This window comes from Podarcis gaigeae (genome assembly GCF_964106915.1).
Source record: "Podarcis gaigeae genome assembly, chromosome: 8".
Classification (NCBI taxonomy): domain Eukaryota; kingdom Metazoa; phylum Chordata; class Lepidosauria; order Squamata; family Lacertidae; genus Podarcis; species Podarcis gaigeae.
The window spans coordinates 58,393,811-58,412,830 of record NC_139684.1 but is presented as its reverse complement, the minus strand read 5'-3'; the positions used below and the strand labels follow the sequence as shown (position 1 = coordinate 58,412,830).

The 19,020-nt window shown below is 46.1% G+C and overlaps 1 protein-coding gene and 1 long non-coding RNA gene across 7 annotated transcripts; both read left to right on the top strand.

The window, feature by feature from the left end:
- Positions 1-209: 209 nt before the first annotated feature.
- Positions 210-2,564, top strand: LOC310850437. Its single transcript, XR_014567309.1, has 2 exons — positions 210-1,429; positions 2,151-2,564. It is a non-coding gene; the product is annotated as an uncharacterized lncRNA (long non-coding RNA).
- A 2,901-nt stretch (positions 2,565-5,465) lies between these two features.
- TMEM39B (transmembrane protein 39B) lies at positions 5,466-18,729 on the top strand. 6 transcript variants are annotated; one of them, XM_083751777.1, is made up of 9 exons: positions 5,466-5,721; positions 10,016-10,248; positions 11,761-11,980; positions 12,747-12,830; positions 13,798-13,952; positions 14,065-14,401; positions 15,128-15,315; positions 16,339-16,459; positions 18,225-18,729. In XM_083751777.1, the coding sequence occupies exons 2-9, from the start codon at positions 10,121-10,123 to the stop codon at positions 18,459-18,461; spliced, it is 1,470 nt and encodes a 489-aa protein (XP_083607903.1). In that variant the 5' UTR covers positions 5,466-5,721; positions 10,016-10,120; the 3' UTR covers positions 18,462-18,729. The 6 variants fall into 6 exon arrangements, 5 of the variants coding, with proteins under 5 accessions (XP_083607903.1, XP_083607902.1, XP_083607900.1 ...); XR_014567300.1 differs by having other exon boundaries at positions 5,558-5,721; positions 12,747-12,839; positions 16,339-17,324; positions 17,373-18,729; XM_083751774.1 differs by having other exon boundaries at positions 5,558-5,721; positions 12,747-12,839.
- The last annotated feature ends 291 nt before the right edge of the window (positions 18,730-19,020 follow it).

Below are 19,020 nucleotides of genomic sequence, written 5' to 3'. Positions count from 1 at the left end.
AGTAAGGGATCCATGGCTTAGCTTTTGAAAAACGGGATCCGCAGTACTTAGCTAATTGGGAACCACTGCCCTAGAGTTTTTAAATTGCATGCCAAGAGTGTATCAACATTTGTTTTGATTTGTGAGTCGTTATGAAGATGCTTACTACTCTTCTCTGTTTGCAGGAGGTGCTCTGAAAATGACTTTTGCTGAGGACGAGTTGGGTATGCTATTCGGCTGTTTCTACTTGTCTGGATTTGGAAAAAAGAACTTTTGTATCTCATATAAGCTACATTTGCATGACCAGTCACTTCGGTTCAATAAGGCTATGCTGGCGCTTAACTCGTCATTTAGCCAAAACAGGCCCAAAATCAAGACAGAAGGATGGGCAAGGCTGTGTACGCAATGGTTTAAAAACTAAATTCAGTTTTGACACTATGGGAAGTGTCAAAATGCATAAACATTGCATATTTTGCATACTTCACTGTAGTCTGGGGGAGGGTCAGTCACTGAAGCCCCAGCCCCAAATATCGGACATATTATTCACCTCTCTGGCTTCTGAAACTGTAGCAGGCACTTCAAGCATACTTTGAAATCTTCAGGAAGCTAAAATATTTGCACCTTCTGCTTGTTTCTAAGTGCCTGTGGGATTATGCCACACAGAATACGAATACAGCCTGCCCTTGAGGAACTATTTTGGAGCTGTTTGTTCATGTGAATGTAGCCAACCCCAGTTGACCCTTGATTCCTTCTCCCTTTGCCTTTAAAACAATTGGCAGGTTCTCCTAAGACAGGTGTGGGGAATTTGTTGACTCACCAGGTGCTGCTGGACTTGCGTCAGCCCCAGCTTCCATGCCTAACAATCAAGAGTGATGTTTGTAATCCTGCAGTGCTTGGAGGGGTGGCACCAGTGGGTCTCCCTTGTCTGGAAAAATTGTGGCAGTTAGGAAATGAAGCTTTGCTGGCCAAAGGAAAGTGCTGGAAAAGAAAATAGGAGAGAAATTGCCACAGTATACAGCTGTGAGGTCACCAATTACCTACTGCCGAACCTCTGCATCTTCTCAGCTGATTAATTAGCATCTTGAACTTGGCAGAGAGCCCATACTTCCCAGCTAAGCTAGATGATCTTATGAATAAGTCATTCAACTACAGTGGCCCCTCACTGACCAATAATGACCTAGCAGAGAACTTAAGCTGGTAAAGCATTTTACATGCTACAAAAATTATTTAAATTACTGTTTTCATAGAGTTGTAGAGTTGAAAGTACATATGTGTGGTTCAGTATGTTAGGGTGTGAACCATGGAAGAGCTCCCTCTAGTGGCTTCAGAATGATCACTTAACTATCTAGCTTGTTTCTTCCCGCTCAGATCCAAAGAAAACAACACTGCAAGCTGGGAAGAAACTATTGATAAAACTACTAAGTGAAACTGTTTAACAGGCAGGACCACAGTGAGTCGCTTCTGGACCTTTCTGAGCAATGTGCCCAAAAGACGAGCTCCCCAAACCTAGGATGCTGACCCCAAATCAGGCCAGGGTTTATCATGGGAAGGGGGGGAAATTATGTGCCAGAAAACCTAGCTTTTCCATTACAATAAACTGGGCAAACAGAATGCTTGAATCTGCCTTCTCCAACCTGGTGCCCCTCAGATGTTTTGGATCACAACTCTCATCATCCCAAGCCAGCATGGCCATGGGGACGATCAGAGATGTAGTCCATGGCCCCAGGTTTGGGAAGACTTTGCACTGTGGTATAGTGTGTGACCCCAAATCACCCATTGCTGAGCATAGATTTGAAGCTCTGAGTCTCCGCAGTTGGAAGCTCTAACCATTACATCACATTGATTGGATACTTTTTTTGAGACACAGCATGATTCTTGAAAGGTTTCCAAATTAACTCTGTTGCAGTTCTTCTCTTGAGGTTGCAACCCAGCAAGACTATATGTGTGCATGGGAAGAATATGTAGCTAGAAGAGTTGTCTCTTCACCATGTAGGTGTATTACAAACCTATACGTCTTCAGCACTGCCCTCCATATTTGCTGTGAATTTAGGGGCCCTGGAAACCCTGACCTAAAGGAACTACAATATGAGAACCATTGACATAACTTTTGCAGCATAATTTACTGATTACATCCTGAGTTTCAGTAATTCTCTCCTATTTTTCTCTAATAGATGGAATCATCAAATACAAGAAGAAGAGGCAACATTATTATGAGGCACATTTTTACCAAGAAGTGCTCTTTGGAGAATTTCTAATCTCTGTAAACTATATGTGTACTGGGGCTTCAAAGACCTGTTTTCAGTTGGTTCAGTTTCCAGTCTGGGATCCTTTAAGTTCAGTTTAAATAATCCTCACACTAATCCTAAAATTTGGAAGTGCTTGTGAAAGAATATGTAGAATACAGGGTACATTTTGTGCTGGCACAAGTTCACTACAACATTCATTGCAGGCAAACAAGGCAGATCAAGGCAGTGTACATCTGTTTATTGCTGGACCATGAAGTAGATGAGCCCCAGATACATTATTTGAGTGTGCTGTGGTATTGAGTACATTTTAATAAAGGTACTCCATTTTTTTTAAAAAAACGATTTCATGTTAAATCATTTTAGTAAATTTGTATTATTTCTAAATCTCCCAACACTAGAATGGCTTCCTGCCTCTTTTGATCCATACCAAGGTTGAATTGTAATTGTACAGGTAATTCAGTTGAAGTTTTTAATATGCTCAAACACTGAAGTTTTGGGGTTTGGGGAAATGACTGTATATATGGTGTGTTACAGAAATGTGTGGTCTTTAATTTTCTTGTCTGGAATTAATTTTTGCCTGGAAGCCTTCTGGCATGATTAGCTGGATAAATCCCTGCTTTTCTCTGCAACCTTCAGGGCTAGAAATCAGCTTCTTATTTTCTCCTGTTTTTCTTCCCCACACTACTACAACTGGGTGTTACAATAGTTGCCAGACTATAAACATCTGGTTCTAATGTGTATTCTTGATTCTGTGACTCTTTTTACGTATGCTTTTTTTAAAAAAAAACACTTGATAATTTAAAAATCCCTGTCTTAATCTTGAAAGTGATGTTTACACCCCTGGGGGGTAATCTGCTCTTTAAAAAAGGAGCTTCTTTAAAAATACAAAAGGTGAGAAGCGTATTTTTGGGGAAACAGCAGCAGTCACATCATAACTGGTTACCACCTAAACCCTAGATTAATCTCAACTTTGATTTAACCTTACCTTGAAATTATTTACCAAAACAATATGTCAAGGGAGGAGTCTTCCAAAGAGAGGGTTAACATACAGCAGCCTTCTCCAGCCTGGAGTCCTCCAGATTGATTGATTTTTTTATTTACTTATTTATTTACTGGACTACAACTCTATAATTAGTTTTAGCCAGCATTGCCAGTAGTCGGGGGTTATTGGTGTTATGGTACAAAACACCTGGAAGGTGAAGGGTAACGAGAGAAGGCAAAGCAGGATTTATTTTGTTCTAGTCAGCAACCGTAAGGTATAGGTGTGCTCAGCTCTGCAGCATGCAATACAGTGCTTCTGACTACACACAGAATGCATTTCCTGGTGTATATATCTAAATCAGGAGTGTGCTTTGGTGTGGAAGGCATGGTGACAGGATCTGGAGCTTCAGCATCTCAGTTTAGAAATTGAGGAAAGAGTATGCCCTTTGGTGGACATTGTACACAAGTTATATGTGTTGTGGGTAGAAACATTGCTTTGGTACCATTTTGTGTCTGCTGCTGCAGTGTGACCTATCTACAAATGCCTACTTCATCAGATGTGTTAAGTGAAACATTGGAAGGGTGCAAAGTAAGGTAACAGATTATGCAAGTGGTAAAATTTGAGGTGAATACAAAAGGCCCTCAGACCAACCTGTTGATGGCACTGACAGCTCTTTAGTTGAATAAAGGTATAAGAAAAGTGAAGGACCCCTGGATGGTTAAATCTAGTCAAAGGCAACTGGGGGGTTGCAGCACTCAACTCACTTCTGGCCGAGGGAGCTGGCATTTGTCCACAGACAGCTTTCCGGGTCATGTGGCCAGCATGAATAAACTGCTGGTACAAGAACACCATGACAGAAGCCAGAGCACACGGAAACGCCGTTTACCTGCCCACTGCAGCGGTACCTATTTATCTACTTGCACTGGTGTGCTTTCGAACTGCTAGGTTGGCAGGAGCTGGGACAGAGCAACAGGAGCTCACTTCGTCTTGGGGATTCAAACTGGTGACCTTCCAATCAACAAGCCTAAGAGGTTTGGTGGTTTAGACCATAGTGCCACCCGTGTCTACAAAAAGGTGTAAGAGCTCAGTGGTGTGTGTGTTAATTGCCTTGCAGGCTGTTCTCATTTTAGAAGAACATAGCTCATTAAGGCAGTTACCCTTCCAAGTTCTGGAGTGGTGGAGCCTATGAAGTCTACTAGAATGGCCCTCAGCCAAAAGAAACCTGTTTCTTAGGCATGCTTTATCAAATGACTGCCTTCTCTCTCTAGCTGACCCTTCCCCTCCAGCAGTCCTATGCTGGCCTCTTGTGTATCTACGTATTGTCAAGCTGCAGTTGGTGGTTGTGTTAAGCAAGCAAAGGCCCCTCCATAAATTGTCGTGCAACAGCACTGTATTGCAGTGTCGTCATTGGGCAGCAAAAAAGGGGGGCATTATTTTGTAAACCGCCCCCCCAAAAAAAACCCACTGTGTGTGTGCTTCTATGACATGAGGGGAAGAGTTGAGTCAGTGGAGTGCACAAATTGTCAGCACTAGGGGTGGGGGTTTTTTAAGGCCTTAGAAAAACACAAATGTGAAGTACTCTTTAGACCAGGGGTAATCAACCTTTTTATATGTACCACCCACTAATGCATCTTACTTGAGGGTAAAATTTCCTTGCCGCCCACCAGTGCTGCAGTAACGTGTCGTAGAACCCCCTACCGCCCACATGGAATCCTGAAACACCCACTAGTGGGCAGTAGGGACCAGGTTGACTGTTGCATCAGTATTCCACAAAGGAGATCAAGGTGGTGTCCGTTATTCTCCCTCTCCACAGTTAAGCCCCACAATAGCTCTGGAATGTAGGTTCGGCTGAGGAGATCCCGCAGTCGGTGGCAGTAAGCCAGGACCGGTGGCTCTCGATACTGGGCTTCAACTCCCATCCTAAGAAGCTTTTGTCCATGTTGGCCGGTGGCAGCTAGAGGTCCACATGCGCATCCTTTCCTCTCACGTAGCATGTGGCGAGTACACAACAGCCGCGGGGGAAAGCGGGGTGCGCGCATGCGTGTGGCTGGTACTGTACTTGAGGGCTTCCAGCAGTCGCCCGTTAGGATCCCCGCAGGGGCGAAGAGATCTCCGGGCTTCATCAGAAGTTGTTCACCAGCGATGAGGCATGATGGGAGTTGTAGTCCAGTAACTGCCTGAAGGTCCCACGTGGCTGGCGCCAGGTCCTAGAGACGGACATTTCACTATCCCCTGAACTGACAGCGGCTCTTCGCGCGCTTGAAGGGCCGCCGCCCAAGGAAGACGCGGCCGGAGGCCCCCGCCGCTCTTCCCGCCCAACGAGCCACGTGACTGACTCCGCCCCCTCCGCCAATGCTTTTTCCCCACCGCCCCTTTTGTCCTTCGTCGGATGCCGTCGTCTTCCCTAGGAGAGAACGCGAGGCTCCGCCCGCCATCTTCTTCCTCGCTGCTTGTGGTGCTGCTGCCACCGCCGCCACCACCCGGTTCCGACCGAGCTCCGCCTGCGGGAGATGGGTAAGGCGGCGGGGAGAAGGAGGGGGATGTCCGCAGGCTTCCCTCCGCCGTCGCTGGCCCCTCCCGCCTCGTGCGGCCCCCTTTCTCCCCCTTGACGCCCGGCCCATCCGCGCCCCCTAGGTGCCCACCCCCCACATGGCCTGAACTTCCCCGCCCCACCCACAGAATCTGTGTTTCTTAGTTTTTTACGCTCGCTGTTTAGCTGGGTGGGGAAACGGGGGCGGTTCCCACTTGGGACTTACAAGTGTTCCAGATAAGACCTGTCACCTGTCCCTGTCCTCGGTCTTTGAAGAATTAAATGACCTGGCACAAAAGGAAAAAGGGAGAAAGAGGGAAAAGGAAAAAGACACACTCAAGCATTTCCCCTGCTTTCTCTCTCCTTTACAGTGGTTGCTCGAAGTTTTGGTCTTGTGTGTTTACAGGGACCAGGAGGTCTGTCCCTTTATGGCAGGGGCTCTCATTGCTCCCCCCCACCTCTGCAACATTTTACTTTTTCTTTGTATACTCCTCTGATTCTTTATCATTTTGGACCTGCTGCTCTTTGCCATTTGTCCCGTGTTGCCAGCACGAGCCAGGTGCTGTTCAGAGTAACTGCCAAACTATCCCTGCTTATCAGCAGCAGCTGTTAGTTTATTGCTATTGTCACACGAAGATGCCTTAGGCAGAGCCAGAAGCTGGTCCGCCTAACTCAGTGTTGTCTGCACTAACCGACAGGCCTGCACACAAGCTTTGGCCCATCAAGCCAAACCCAGCTCCTTAGCTGTGTGCAGCTGCCAAATAAGGGGTGTGATAAAACCTTGAGGGTTTGATGCCTGTCTGGGGTGCATGTGGGGACTCCTGGTGACTGTGATCTCCTGGCAGGCCACAATACATGGCTTGTGGGCTGTGTTTGGCTTGGAGAATTGCTGGTTGCACAAACCTGATGTATAATGTTAGGGACACACTGTAGCTACCTAGTTCTGAGTCTCAAACTACTGTTAAATGGGCAACCTCAGAGGATGGTGGACTCTCCAGGTTGGATAGCCACCTGTCAGGGATTCTTTCATTGTGATTTCTGCATTGCAGGGGGCTAGATGACCTTTGGGGTACCATCCAGTTCTATGTCTTTGATTCTGTTGGTCCATCCAGCTCTGTTATATTGACACCAATAGTTCTCAACCTCTTCAGTCCCTGTGTTTGAGAACCCACATTTTCATTTTATGCTACCAGTATGTACAGGGATAGTGTTGCTGCTGCTGCTGCTGCCATTCACCATGTTACAGAGGCCCAATTGGCCTCCATTAGAAGTCAGGCATTTTGCATTGCTGGTCCCATGCTGCAGAACACTCTTCCAGCAGAGATTCAGCAAGCATCCTTTCTTTTGATTTTTAGGTGTCTCTTTAAGACTATTTAGTCTTAATGCAGCTATTGGAAGCTTTTTTTGACTCACCAGTCATTTTAATGATTGTTTTGCCATGGCTCTAATGAAGTCTTATTGCTGTACCCCACCCTGATGTTTCAGCATATAAAAGATAGAATATAAATACATCTATAAATAGAATAAGTATGCCTTAGGCCAGGCCATAAGCCACCAGTGGGTCCTTAAGCACCAGTTGAAGCCCAGTGGTGTACACCAGTGTTTCCCAACCTTTTCCCAACAATGGCCCCGTTCTGACCTTGTCTCCTTCCTATGGCCCCTCATAGGCATAGCCAAGAGGGGGCGGGGGGCAGTTGCCCCCCATAAGTAAAAATCAATGCAAATCTGAAGTTCTGCCCCCTCCCAACAAAAGCCCATGCCCTAACAAAAATCCTGGCTAACCCCTTCCTCTCCCACGCTACTGGTAGAAAGGTAGCTATTTAAATGTTTTGTTTATAAATAGAACATGTTTTGTTTGTAGTTTTTATAATTTATACAAAATACAATTACATAAAATGATAGGAACATAATGAAATATTGTTGAAGCAGAAAAACATAGAATCATGGAGCTGGAAGTGACCCCAAGGATCATCTTTCTAGTGCAACCTCCTGCAATGTAGGAAAGGTGCACAGCGAGTTCTGTATATATGGGACAATTTTAAAAAGCAAGTGGTCCTCACTGACCTGGTGCAAAAGTACCTTATCATCTGAAGGAGCTCTGGCTGCCTAGATAAAACACTATAGCCCCCCACACCCTTACCTGGGAGTAAGGCCAACTGAACTCAGTAGACACTTAGTTATTTACAAGATGCAAGTCAGCAGCACCAGACGACCCCGCTCAGCTAGGTGCTGGGGTGGCTTGCACCTTGCAGAGTAAGGCTCAGGCTGCCACTGGGCACAGCACTGATGGCATCAACAAGCAGCTCCAGCTCTCCCAGCCCTACCCATTGCCACCCCACCATCACATTTACCTGACCTGGGGATTTTGGATCGCAGACTCTACTGGTTAAAACAGGAGCCTCAGCGATTGCCCTCTTCCGCTGGAAACAAACCAGTACTGCTCCAGGAAAGCATACATGGCAAAAAGGAGCTCTAGGCCCTGGTGGGTCTCCCTCTTACCCACTTGTGATTGTCCAAGCGGATAGCCAGCCAATCAGGATTTTTTCCTTTTGATTCTCACATCCCTCTGTGGCCTCCTAGCCTCATGCTTTGGCCCCCAATTTATGCGATTTTCACCTGTGCCCCCCCTTGGGAAATCCTGGGGGCACCCAGGGGGCTCTGTGGCCCCCGGTTGGGAAACACTGGTGTACACTGACAGGCAGATGCTCTCTAGGACTTCAGGCAGGGGCCATTCCAAGCTCTCTCTGGAGATGCCAGAGGTTGAAACTGGGACTTCTGCACGCAAAGCACATTTCCACCAAAAACTGTGACCCTCCCCCTTTTATTCCTTCCATAAATAGAAACCAGTGCCTACTGCATTTCCATACTCTTGATGTCACCGAAGAGTGGAGTTCAGGGTGGGGCTACATAGGTAGGAGAGGGCTTGGTTCTTAATGGCTACTAGAAAGTAGAGTTAGGCCCTCTCCCAGTGTGTCCCTGGATGCTTTTCTGTAACTTTCTCCCAAAGAATGGAATGATAACATTGGGTGCTAGCTTGTAGTAGGGGCGAAATCTGCCCAGATGCCAAGTGGATTTGGGGAGGAGGGCTTGTAGAGTGCCCTCGGAAAACAATGATGAGTATTTTGCTGAGGTCTCCTTCTGTCACTAAGAGTATGGCAGGTGGGTCGATGACACAAGAGTATCAAATGCTCTCTTAAAGGAGGTTTGGTTGGCTCCATCTGTGCCTACCTTTTGGCAAGCTGCAAAAATATGTTTCATCTTATTGTGCTTCTAGAAAGCTTTTTTCATGGACATTTTGTTTCATTGTATCACTGCTGAGCATTAAAATTACTGTAATTGTTGTAAATGTTTATCGCCATGGACATTTTTATACTGCACTAATTATTTTAAAATTCTAAGCTGTTTTGGTGATTTTTCTTACAAATGGGAAATGGGATGGTACTTGGAAATGGATCATATTTATTGCCACTTTTATATCTCATTCCCCCACTCAGGGAACTCAAGGCAGCATGCATACATCTTTTTCCTCCTCCACCATCACCACCCTTTCTCCCATTGTATTCTCACAACCATTCTGTGAAATAGGTTACCCAATAGGGTCTGGTTCAAGATCACTGATTGTTTCATGGCTGAGCGAGGATTTGAGCCCAGGATCAAGAAACATCCTCCATTACACCACTGCTGCTTTTGCTGAACCTCTTCCCTTCCTTAATAACTAGGGCTAGGAAGAGAAAGTGATATTCTTAGGAGCCAACATTGAATTTTTAGACACAGCTCTGATGTCTAGACACCAGCTTCTCATTCCTAGGGAGTGCATTGTATACACTAAAAATATTTCTGTTCTAGTAGACAGACAGGCAGGCAGACACGTCTGTGAGAAGGGGACACACTACAGTGGAGCACCTGTTTGGCCGCTGTGGATCCCCATGGCATGCGCTATTTTACGTGAAGACATCCTAATACTTGTAAAGGGCTTACTTATACTAGAACTAGCTATTGAAATGATTATACGTGAAGAGTGTTGGTGTAACATAAAGCTCAAGCTCCTCGTTCCAGTCTTTCATCTATTATGAAGACACTAAGCAATTTTGGGTGTGCCTCTGACTCTCAGCCCTGAATCCGCAATATATGAGTAATGTTACTGATCCACCTTTCAGGGCTGTTGTAATCATTACTAAGAGAATCTCTGTGAAGCCTAAGGGTTCACACACTAAGGGTTGGTGTCAGTGTGTGTACCAAATTCCTCTGGAAATTTTAGAACTGTGTGATGTTTTGCAGATACCTAAGGAATTGCTATGACTACCCAGACCTAACATTTCCAGTTCTTCAAAGCAAAGTAATCGTTTGATGAGAGAGCTCAACCCTCTTTGACTATCGGTGGTTATGGCAGGGGGAAGAAGGGGCCCTAACCGGACGTCCTACTGCCGCAATCCTCTCTGTGAAACTGGAGCCACTGGGGGCGCTGGCCATTCCACCAGTTCTTCAGTCACCAGCGTGCGCTCCCGTACCAGGTGGGCATGAACCCCCACAGACTGTTGGATCATTCTCTCTGATACAGAGTGCTGTCCTATCTGAATTCTCTCTTGCTCCTCCAGCACCCAAAGTTGACCCAGTACAGCTCATCAAGCTTAGCTACTTCTTTTCTCCTGTATACAGTGGCTTAGAAAAGTTGATAGGAAACTGCCATACACCAAGTAAGAGCATTGGTCCAACCAGCTCAGTGGTGTCTCCAGAATTTCAGACAGGTCTCTCCCAGCGCTACCTGGAGATGCCAGGGATCAAACCCTGGGACCTTCTGTACAACAAAGCAGATGCTCTAGCGCTGAGCTATGACCCTTTCTCTAAAAGGGAAATGCTGATTCAAATTTCACCCCAGCTACAAACACACTAGCTGTATCCATCAACCACTGCCTCCACCTGCAGTATGGTGGTAGCAATACTGACCTAACTTGCAGGACTGTTAGAGTTTTTCAAGCATGAAACACTCTCAGCTGTGAAAAAGCACTGCAAATGCTTGTGATTTCATAGAGACTGCAGTTCCCAATGAGAGCACTTTCACTGTGTCCCATTTAGGTCAGGCCCTACTCTAAATCCCTTTGCTGTGCAATATGAGAATTTTTGCCACATGAAACTGGAGGTCTACATGGCACCCATTAGCCTGACTGACCTTAATGGGAGGCTAGAGTGTGAGGAGGCTGATGCCTTTTTAAGAGCCTGGTCATGCTTATATAGCTGTAGGACAGCCTTCTAATGCTGTGCATCTAAGCCAGGGCTGAGGCATCTTTCTGTGGTGCTTGAGATGTTGTTAGACTTCCAACTCCTATCAACCCCAGCCTCTGTGTGTGTGGCCAGTGCTCAGGGATGGTGGTAGTTACAGTCCAGCAATTTACGGAGGATCACAGGTTCTCCATCCCTGCCCTAAACCATTTAGGTCTTTAGCGGCTACTGATGCTCTAAATTCAGTGTTGAATGTGTAACTACTGTACTACAGACACCACCTAGGCCCACAAGCAATTTGGTGGCCAAATTTCTGGAAGTTTCAGGCTCCCTTTAGAAGTATCCCTTTCCAGAAAGCATTACAGTAGTCCAGTCTGGGATACTGTATGCTGCCATGACTGATTATGTTGTTTTTAATTATTTTTGTCTTGAGCTGCCATGAATTTCAAAAAGGCGCTGCAAATGATTTACAGAAATTATTATTATTATTATTATTATTATTATTATTATTATTATTATTATTATTATTGCTGTAAGACCTTGGCAATGCAGGCACATCACCCTTTCTTGCCTTTGGAAAGTGCACCATAGTGGCATTGAAGGGAGGGCAAGACAGGTAGAGTAGGGGGCATGGAGTGGGGGGCTGCTTATGACACAGAGGAAGGGAAATTGGGAGAACGCAATACATTGGTACAAAAAGTAGCATATTCATGTTAGCAATTTCAGGCCTAATTCTTAGGTGGGTGGATGCATTCAGAAGTTTTTCTGAGCTGTCTTTTTTCCTTCTGCCCCTCTTCCCCCTATAGGAGTGGCTCAGGAACGGGCCTTTCCAGCCCTCCTCTGGCAACCCAGACAGTGGTTCCCCTCCAGCACTGCAAGATCCCAGAGCTTCCCATTGAGAGGAGCATCTTGTTTGAACTCCAGCTCTTCTTCTGTCACCTTATCGCCCTCTTTGTCCACTACATCAACATCTACAAAACAGTGTGGTGGTACCCACCATCACACCCTCCATCCCATACCTCGTTGGTGAGTATCTAGATATCTTGCTGCAAGATTACAAAATCACATTGATAAGGTCAAGAAAAGTATAGACATATACACACAAAATAACACTGAAGCTTTTTTATTATTCTCTAAAAGCTTTCTTAAAGAGGAAGACCTTGCACTGCTTCCTTGAACAGGGCTCTACCGTGACACCTATTGACAGAACATGTTATAACAGGACAAGTTTTGCTGCAAAAGATGTGCATTACATAATCAGAAAGTGAAAACAGCTGCTTCATTTCATATTTATGACTTGTAGCAAAGCTGGCTTCAGAGATCTGATCAGGCATTTGCCAGTGCCCAGAAGCATAATGGTGCACACTTTGCATGGAATAGCCAAGAAGGTCAGGTTCATTCTGTGAATTCTAGGATTGCACTCTCAACCTCTTTCAGATTAGGCAGGTCCACAAAGGTTCCTTGCCTGCGGGTGGTGGCGGGCAGTATCCTAATGCTGTGGGTATGGTGAGGCAAACCTCTCCAGTTCTGTGGTCATAGAACATTCATCCATATGAGTTAGAATTAAGGCAAAAAAAACCCAGGTGGGATTCAGCTCAAAAAAGCAGTAAGTCTTGGAGTGAGTGAACCTTCCCTTAGTCTTCATCAAGTTGGATCTTTGGTGGGTTCTTTTTTTTCTGCTATAACTTCTCATATGTTTCCCAGTGGCCCATGGAAGCCTCTTCATTTTCATTTTTCTATAAGCTTGTGGACCAATCAAGTCCTCTTTTTCTGTTTCTGCTTCTTTCTACAGAATTTTCATCTCATCGACTTCAACGTCCTGGCAGTGACAACCATTGTTCTGGCAAGGAGGTTGATTGGTGCTATCGTGAAGGAGGTGAAGGAGGTAGAGGCCTGGAGCCCCCCACCCTGTCTGGGGGGTTACTCGCTTCCTGTATTTAAGCCTGTATTTGTTTCAGCTTTTCTTTATTATGTAAAGAGCAGCTGTGCTCTATGGCAGCCTCCATTCATTCCAGTGGATATGTCTATTACTGGCTTCCCATAAGCAAGCAGGGATTAGCACTGGTGAGCTTCTGTAGGGAGGGAGTTCCAAGAAACATGACCCTTTGTCCTTTCACCCCAGCCTGTAAAGCATGGCCTTCCTCACCTGTCTTAATGGGTGCAGAGAGACCACAGATGGAGTAAATCAGCCCTTAGTGGATGTTTAGCTTAAGGCACATAACAGTGCAATACCAAGCATGTTTATTCAGAACTAATTCCCTTTGAATTCATTGGGACTTAGTGAATATGCTTAGAGTCTGCAACCCTAGAACTAGGAATTCTGATGCACTGCTGATTTTTCCCCAAAGGGAGAGGGAATATATGATTTATGGGCTACTATTAAAATGAGGCTGCATTTTAAATTGTATTTTAACCCGTATTTTAATAAACTGGGTTTCCCCCCCACATTATGTTTTATTATAATTTTATTGGTCTTAGCCGCCCTGAGCCCAGCTCTAGCCGGGGAAGGTAGGGTATAAATAAAAATTTATTATTATTATTAGCCCACAAGATGGGGTGATGTTTGCCACTTTGGGAGACTTTAAAAAAGAATTGGACAAACTCATTGAGAATAAGGCTATCTGTGGCTGCTAGTCATGACAATGGCCTTCATGTATTGGAGATGGGATGCCTTGGAATTCCAACAACTGGGGAACATTAGAGTGCTGCTGATCTTGTGTCCTGCTTGTGGGCTTCTCACAGGCATCTGGCTGGCCACTGTTGAAACATAATGCTGGACTACATGGGTCTTTGGCCTGATCCAGCAAGCCAGACTCGTCTTATCTTCCTCTTCCTCCTCCCAGGCTTCTCATACTGGCAAAGTCTCTCTTCCGCGCTCTGTTTTCCTGGTGATCACTCGTTTTGCTGTCCTTACTGGGGCAGGTTGGAGTTTGTGCCGATCCATAATCCACCTCTTCAGGACATACTCACTCCTCAACCTCTTGTTCTTGTGCTATCCGTAAGTACCAGCAAACCCTTCTCATGTGATTATAGGTTGCTTTGGGTTGCCTTGGGCAGATAAATAATAACAGTGAGAAATTTCAGAGCCCCTCTCTTTCTGTTCTTCCCAGGTTTGGCATGTACGTCCCCTTCCTGCAGCTGAACTGTGACTTCCGCAAGACTGGCCTTTTCTCCCAAGTGGCCAACATTGGCCCCCGTGACACAGGTGAGGTCAGCTCAAGAGGCAAGGACTACCTATCTGTTCTGAAGGAGACCTGGAAGCAGCACACTCGGCAGTTGTATGGCATGGAAGCCATGCCCACCCATGCCTGCTGTCTCTCCCCGGACCTGATCCGCAACGAGGTGGAGTACTTGAAGATGGACTTCAACTGGCGCATGAAGGAGGTGCTGGTGAGCTCCATGCTCAGCGCATACTACGTGGCCTTTGTGCCCGTCTGGTTTGTGAAGGTATGTGAACAATGGGTGAGTTACCTCTGCAGCACAAAATCTAATTGAGGGGGGACTTTTTTGACCCAGGGACCGCACTTCCTTCTGAGGAACCTTTCAGAGGCTTCATGCCAGTGGTGGACGGGGCCAGAGGCAAAAGTGGGCGAGCGATAAATGCAAATTTTACCTTTGTACAGCAAGCTAGTTTCTACACACAATGAAGTACTGACAAAACAGATAATGTAAGAAACAAACACATAAACTGAAACATAAATTAACACAAACATTTCTTTTGTGGGTGGCAACCTGGAAGGAAACAAAAGTGGATATTGTTGCGTTTGAATTTCCCATTATTTACTTGCTCTTTAAAGCAGGTAGTCAGGCTTGGCAGCTTTTCAGAATTTGGGGTTTTTGTTTTTGTACATGTGTGGTCTTCGTTCCTGTTGGGCCACAGATGATTTGCATGAGTGTGTTTTGTTTAGGCAAAGGCAGCAAATGGTGTCAGTAGCTAGCAACTCTTTGAAATTTTGTACATTCTGGCCTCCTCTGCCACCACCCATGAAATAGAGTGGCCCATCCCTGCTGTAGAACGTTCTCACAATCTCATTGCCTTGGACCTACAAAAGCAATTCTCTTGATAGATGCAGATTGTATTGGTTTACTTTGTGGAGGTGAAAGGCTAGCTCTAAAGATGCCATGCCTGTCTAACATCTGTGCATGCTCTCTCTCCCGCCTTCTTTCCTACAGAATACCCAGTATTACGACAAGCGATGGTCGTGTGAGCTGTTCCTCTTGGTTTCCATAAGCACCTCTGTCATCCTCATGCAGCATTTGCTTCCTGCCCGCTACTGTGACCTCCTCCACAAGGCTGCAGCCCACCTGGGCTGCTGGCAGAAGGTTGACCCAGCACTCTGCTCCAACGTGCTACAGCATCAGTAAGCAGATCTCTGATCGTGGCTCCCATACTCTTTCTAAAAACATATCTGGGGCTGGTAGGTAGCTACCTGCATCCTGGGGCAGGATGCAGGTAGCTTATGTGCAAGCTCAACATTGGTCTGAGTAAACTGAGAGGGTGTCCTGGGACACACAGGATGTGATGAGCAAGTTGCCTCTTGTGTAAGTTCCTGCTCTCACTGAGCCTTAATCGATTTCTAAAAAACACCACTTGAAAAGCACCGGTTGACACCATTGGGTATCCTTGGACAACTACCCCTTTGCTCTTCCATCCGTGCCTTTTTTAAGGTGTGTATCAGAAGCCAAATCAGATCAAAAGTGAGATACATACACACACCAGTAAAAATGAGTGCTTCCCTTTTCACCCTGGCATACCTGGTCACATAAAGCAATAGCAGAAGCAGGTAGGGTGAAAATATTGGGTTGCCAACATTTGATGTGGCCCAAATCCTGTGCATATGGGTCCTTTCCCCCTATTTTTGTCAAGCTACCAGATATTGCTTTGAGCCCAACCAGCAGTGCATGAAGGCAGCAGATCTCCACTGTTCATTGACCCCCCGCTCTGGTACTCAAAGCCTGCCATTCCTTAGCCTGGGGAGCTTTTATGGCAGGCATAGCCCTTGTTGGATTCTGGCATCAAAGGCTTTAAAAGGGAAGGTGATGATAAGAGATTTCAACACCTTTTGCATAAAAGTAAATAGCTGGCAGCCCTAGGAAGATGTCCTCCACACACAACCTGCACACCCACACCTGAAATAGCACTATCAGGAGTAGCTCATGTCTGCAATTTCATGTCTGGGTAGATGGGTTAGAACAGCCTTCACTAAGCTGGTGTCCTTGTTTATTGACTAGTGGGAATTATAGTCCAAAATATCAGTGACTTGCTCTGTAGTTCTCTGAGTGCTTCCTTGGGACTATACACCATTACACACAGTGGTACTGAGTCTATGAAGTTTTCCCATCTCTCTCCTCCCATCTCAGGTGCCTCTTTATTTATTTTTCAGGTGGACCGAGGAATGCATGTGGCCCCAGGGGGTGCTCGTGAAACACAGCAAAAATGTGTACAAAGCCGTCGGCCACTACAACGTGGCTGTGCCTTCAGATGTCTCCCACTTCCGGTTTCATGTAAGCTTTTGCTCTTTTCCAATACAGAATGATGAATGCATGACTGAGTGAGCTGACATCCTTCTAAGGAGCCCAGTGGTGTGAGGTTCAAGGTAGAACCTCTTCCCATTTATCCTCACAGCAACTCCCATGTGAGGTAGGCTAATCTGAGACAGAGAGAGTGATTAGGTCAAAGAGTTTTGAGCATAGACACACTAAGCGCTATGCTGTGTTGGCACTCTTATGCATTCTGTCTAGTGGGCTACCTAAAGGAGCCACATTCTGAAGCCAGAACTCTACAGATCTTTAGAGAGCAGGCACAAATGCATAAATTTGCCTGGTTGCCAGATCGGTACTTTTCAGAAAAAATGAAGGACCTTGCTGCTAGATCAGACCAAACGCCAACCAGATGCCTGTGAGAAACCCACCAGCAGAACTTGAGCACAACAGCACTTTTCCTCGCCTGTGATTCCCAGGAACTGGTATTCAGAGTCATGCCACCTCCAACATAGAACATAGCCACCATGGCTCTTCAGGCATTTCTTTCCGGCCTAAGTAAACATGTGAAGGGGTCTGCAGGGATGAGGGTGCTTAGCTGTGCTCTCATGGCCATTCCTGCCACCCTCTGTAAATCAGCAGGTCCCCAGTGCACATGGAGGCTCCCTTTGCTTTCAAAACCTTTTGTTTTTCCAGAGTTCTGAAATACCCAGGAAGCCTCTCTGAGTACAGTTTGCTGTCCAGCCTCATGGCGAGAGCACAGATACTGGGGTGGTGGAGGAACTGGCACATTTCCCTCTGTTTCCCCTGCCCCAACCTTCTCACATAACATGGAAAGAAGAATGTCTGAAGGAGGAGTCAATAGGTAGGTAGGTAGGTAGGTAGGTAGGTAGGTAGGTAGGTAGGTAGGTAGAAAGAAAGAAAGAAAGAAAGAAAGAAAGAAAGAAAGAAAGAAAGAAAGAAAGAAAGAAAGAATAAAATGTTACAATACCCAGGTGAAATCATAGCAGTGCAACAGCTAGCATAGAAGAACTGATGCCCTGAAAATAAACTGATGCCTGTTTAATTAAAAGAGCAGAAAATTCAGCATGGAGAATTCAAGATGGAGAGAGAGAGGAGGAGTTTGTCTTAACCTCAACCAAGGAAGGCTGTGTCTGTAGCCCCTGCCAGTTGCCCAGGCACCAAAGAAGGGAGACAGAAGGGCCTCGGAGGCCAGTATTAACGCTCAGGCAAGCTCATAAGGTGAAGACAACCTGTTCACATCCCCTTTAGGGCTTCAAAAGTTAATACCAGCACAATTGGTCTCCCGTGGATAGAGGGTGCACCCTAGAAAACACCCAACACTCTTCTATGGCTGCAGGTTGCAGGGAATGATCAGTAGTGGCTGGAGTTCAAGGACATTTGTCCGCCATTGCTGAACCTCTGATAAACTGTTTGAGAATCACTGCAATAAAGGTTGGAAGGTAGTCTCCAGATTCAAATGGCACACCTGCATTTACTTTAGAATGCACTTAAGTAGATTTAATTTGTTTTAACAAAAGAGCAAGGTTCCAGTCCTCTTGCAGACAAAAGTCTAGGCCAGCCTTCATCAACTTGGTGCCCTCCAGATATTTTGAACTACAGCTCCCATCAGGCCCAGTCAGCACAGCCAGTGGTCAAGATTATGGGAGCTTGAAGTCCAAAAGGATTATGGGAACTTGGGAGTCTGGAAGGGCACCAGGTTGGGGAAGGCTGGCTTGGGCAGTTCCCAGGAAATCACCGATGCCTCACCCATCTCTGGGCCGTCCAGTTCTTTTTCAGCAAACCCCTGCGGATCTTAAACATCCTGATTCTCCTCGAAGGAGCCGTCATCTTCTATCAGCTCTACTCACTGATCGTGTCAGAGAAGTGGCACCAGACCATCTCACTGGCCCTGATCCTCTTCAGCAACTACTATGCCTTCTTCAAGCTCCTGCGGGACCGGCTGGTGCTGGGCAAAGCTTACTCGTACTCCGCCACCAGAGACACTGACCAGAAGCTCAACTGAAAGCCTCGCTAAAGCAGGCAAACCAACTCTGCCACTTTGTTGGGGGCAGCCGGAGATGCTTCTGCCGCCCCAGGCAGCTGCTCCTCCCTGCTTGAGAAGGAGGCTGCCACCCCAAGGGTGCAGGAGGGCGGTGCTTGGACGGCAGTGTGCAGCAGTCAGGCCGGCCCTGAGCTTTGTATGTTCGTTTTTTTACACTGCTTTTTGTCTTTGTTTTGTTTTTCTTTGATAACTGATACAATGAGGTAAATATCTTATTTTTATACTCCCAGCTGTTGTCTGCCTGGTTTGTCCAGTAGCAAGAGCAAAGCAGCAGGTCCTTGGTTTAAATCTCAGAGCTGGTTTAGAGAAGTGGCGAAGAGTCCTGACCTGTTATGCAAGCAAAAGTCCCCTATTCAAATCTTGCCTCTGTTACAAACTCGGTAGGTGAACTTAGGCCACTCTTATTTCCTCAGCTCCCCACCCTCCATGGGCCCCAGTCTGCAGTATGAAGTCCTGCTGGCCCGCCTTGCAAAGCAGTTGTGAGGATTACTGAATCAATGGAAGTTGAAGCAGTTTGAAA

Excerpts from the sequence above, each read along its gene's own strand:
- TMEM39B (XM_083751774.1), top strand. The coding sequence starts at position 10,121 with ATGGCAGGGGGAAGAAGGGGCCCTAACCGGACGTCCTACTGCCGCAAT. Across the intron at positions 11,981-12,746 it reads CTCCATCCCATACCTCGTTG|AATTTTCATCTCATCGACTT; the intron begins GTGAGTATCTAG and ends TTCTTTCTACAG. Across the intron at positions 16,460-18,224 it reads TCTCCCACTTCCGGTTTCAT|TTCTTTTTCAGCAAACCCCT; the intron begins GTAAGCTTTTGC and ends TGGGCCGTCCAG.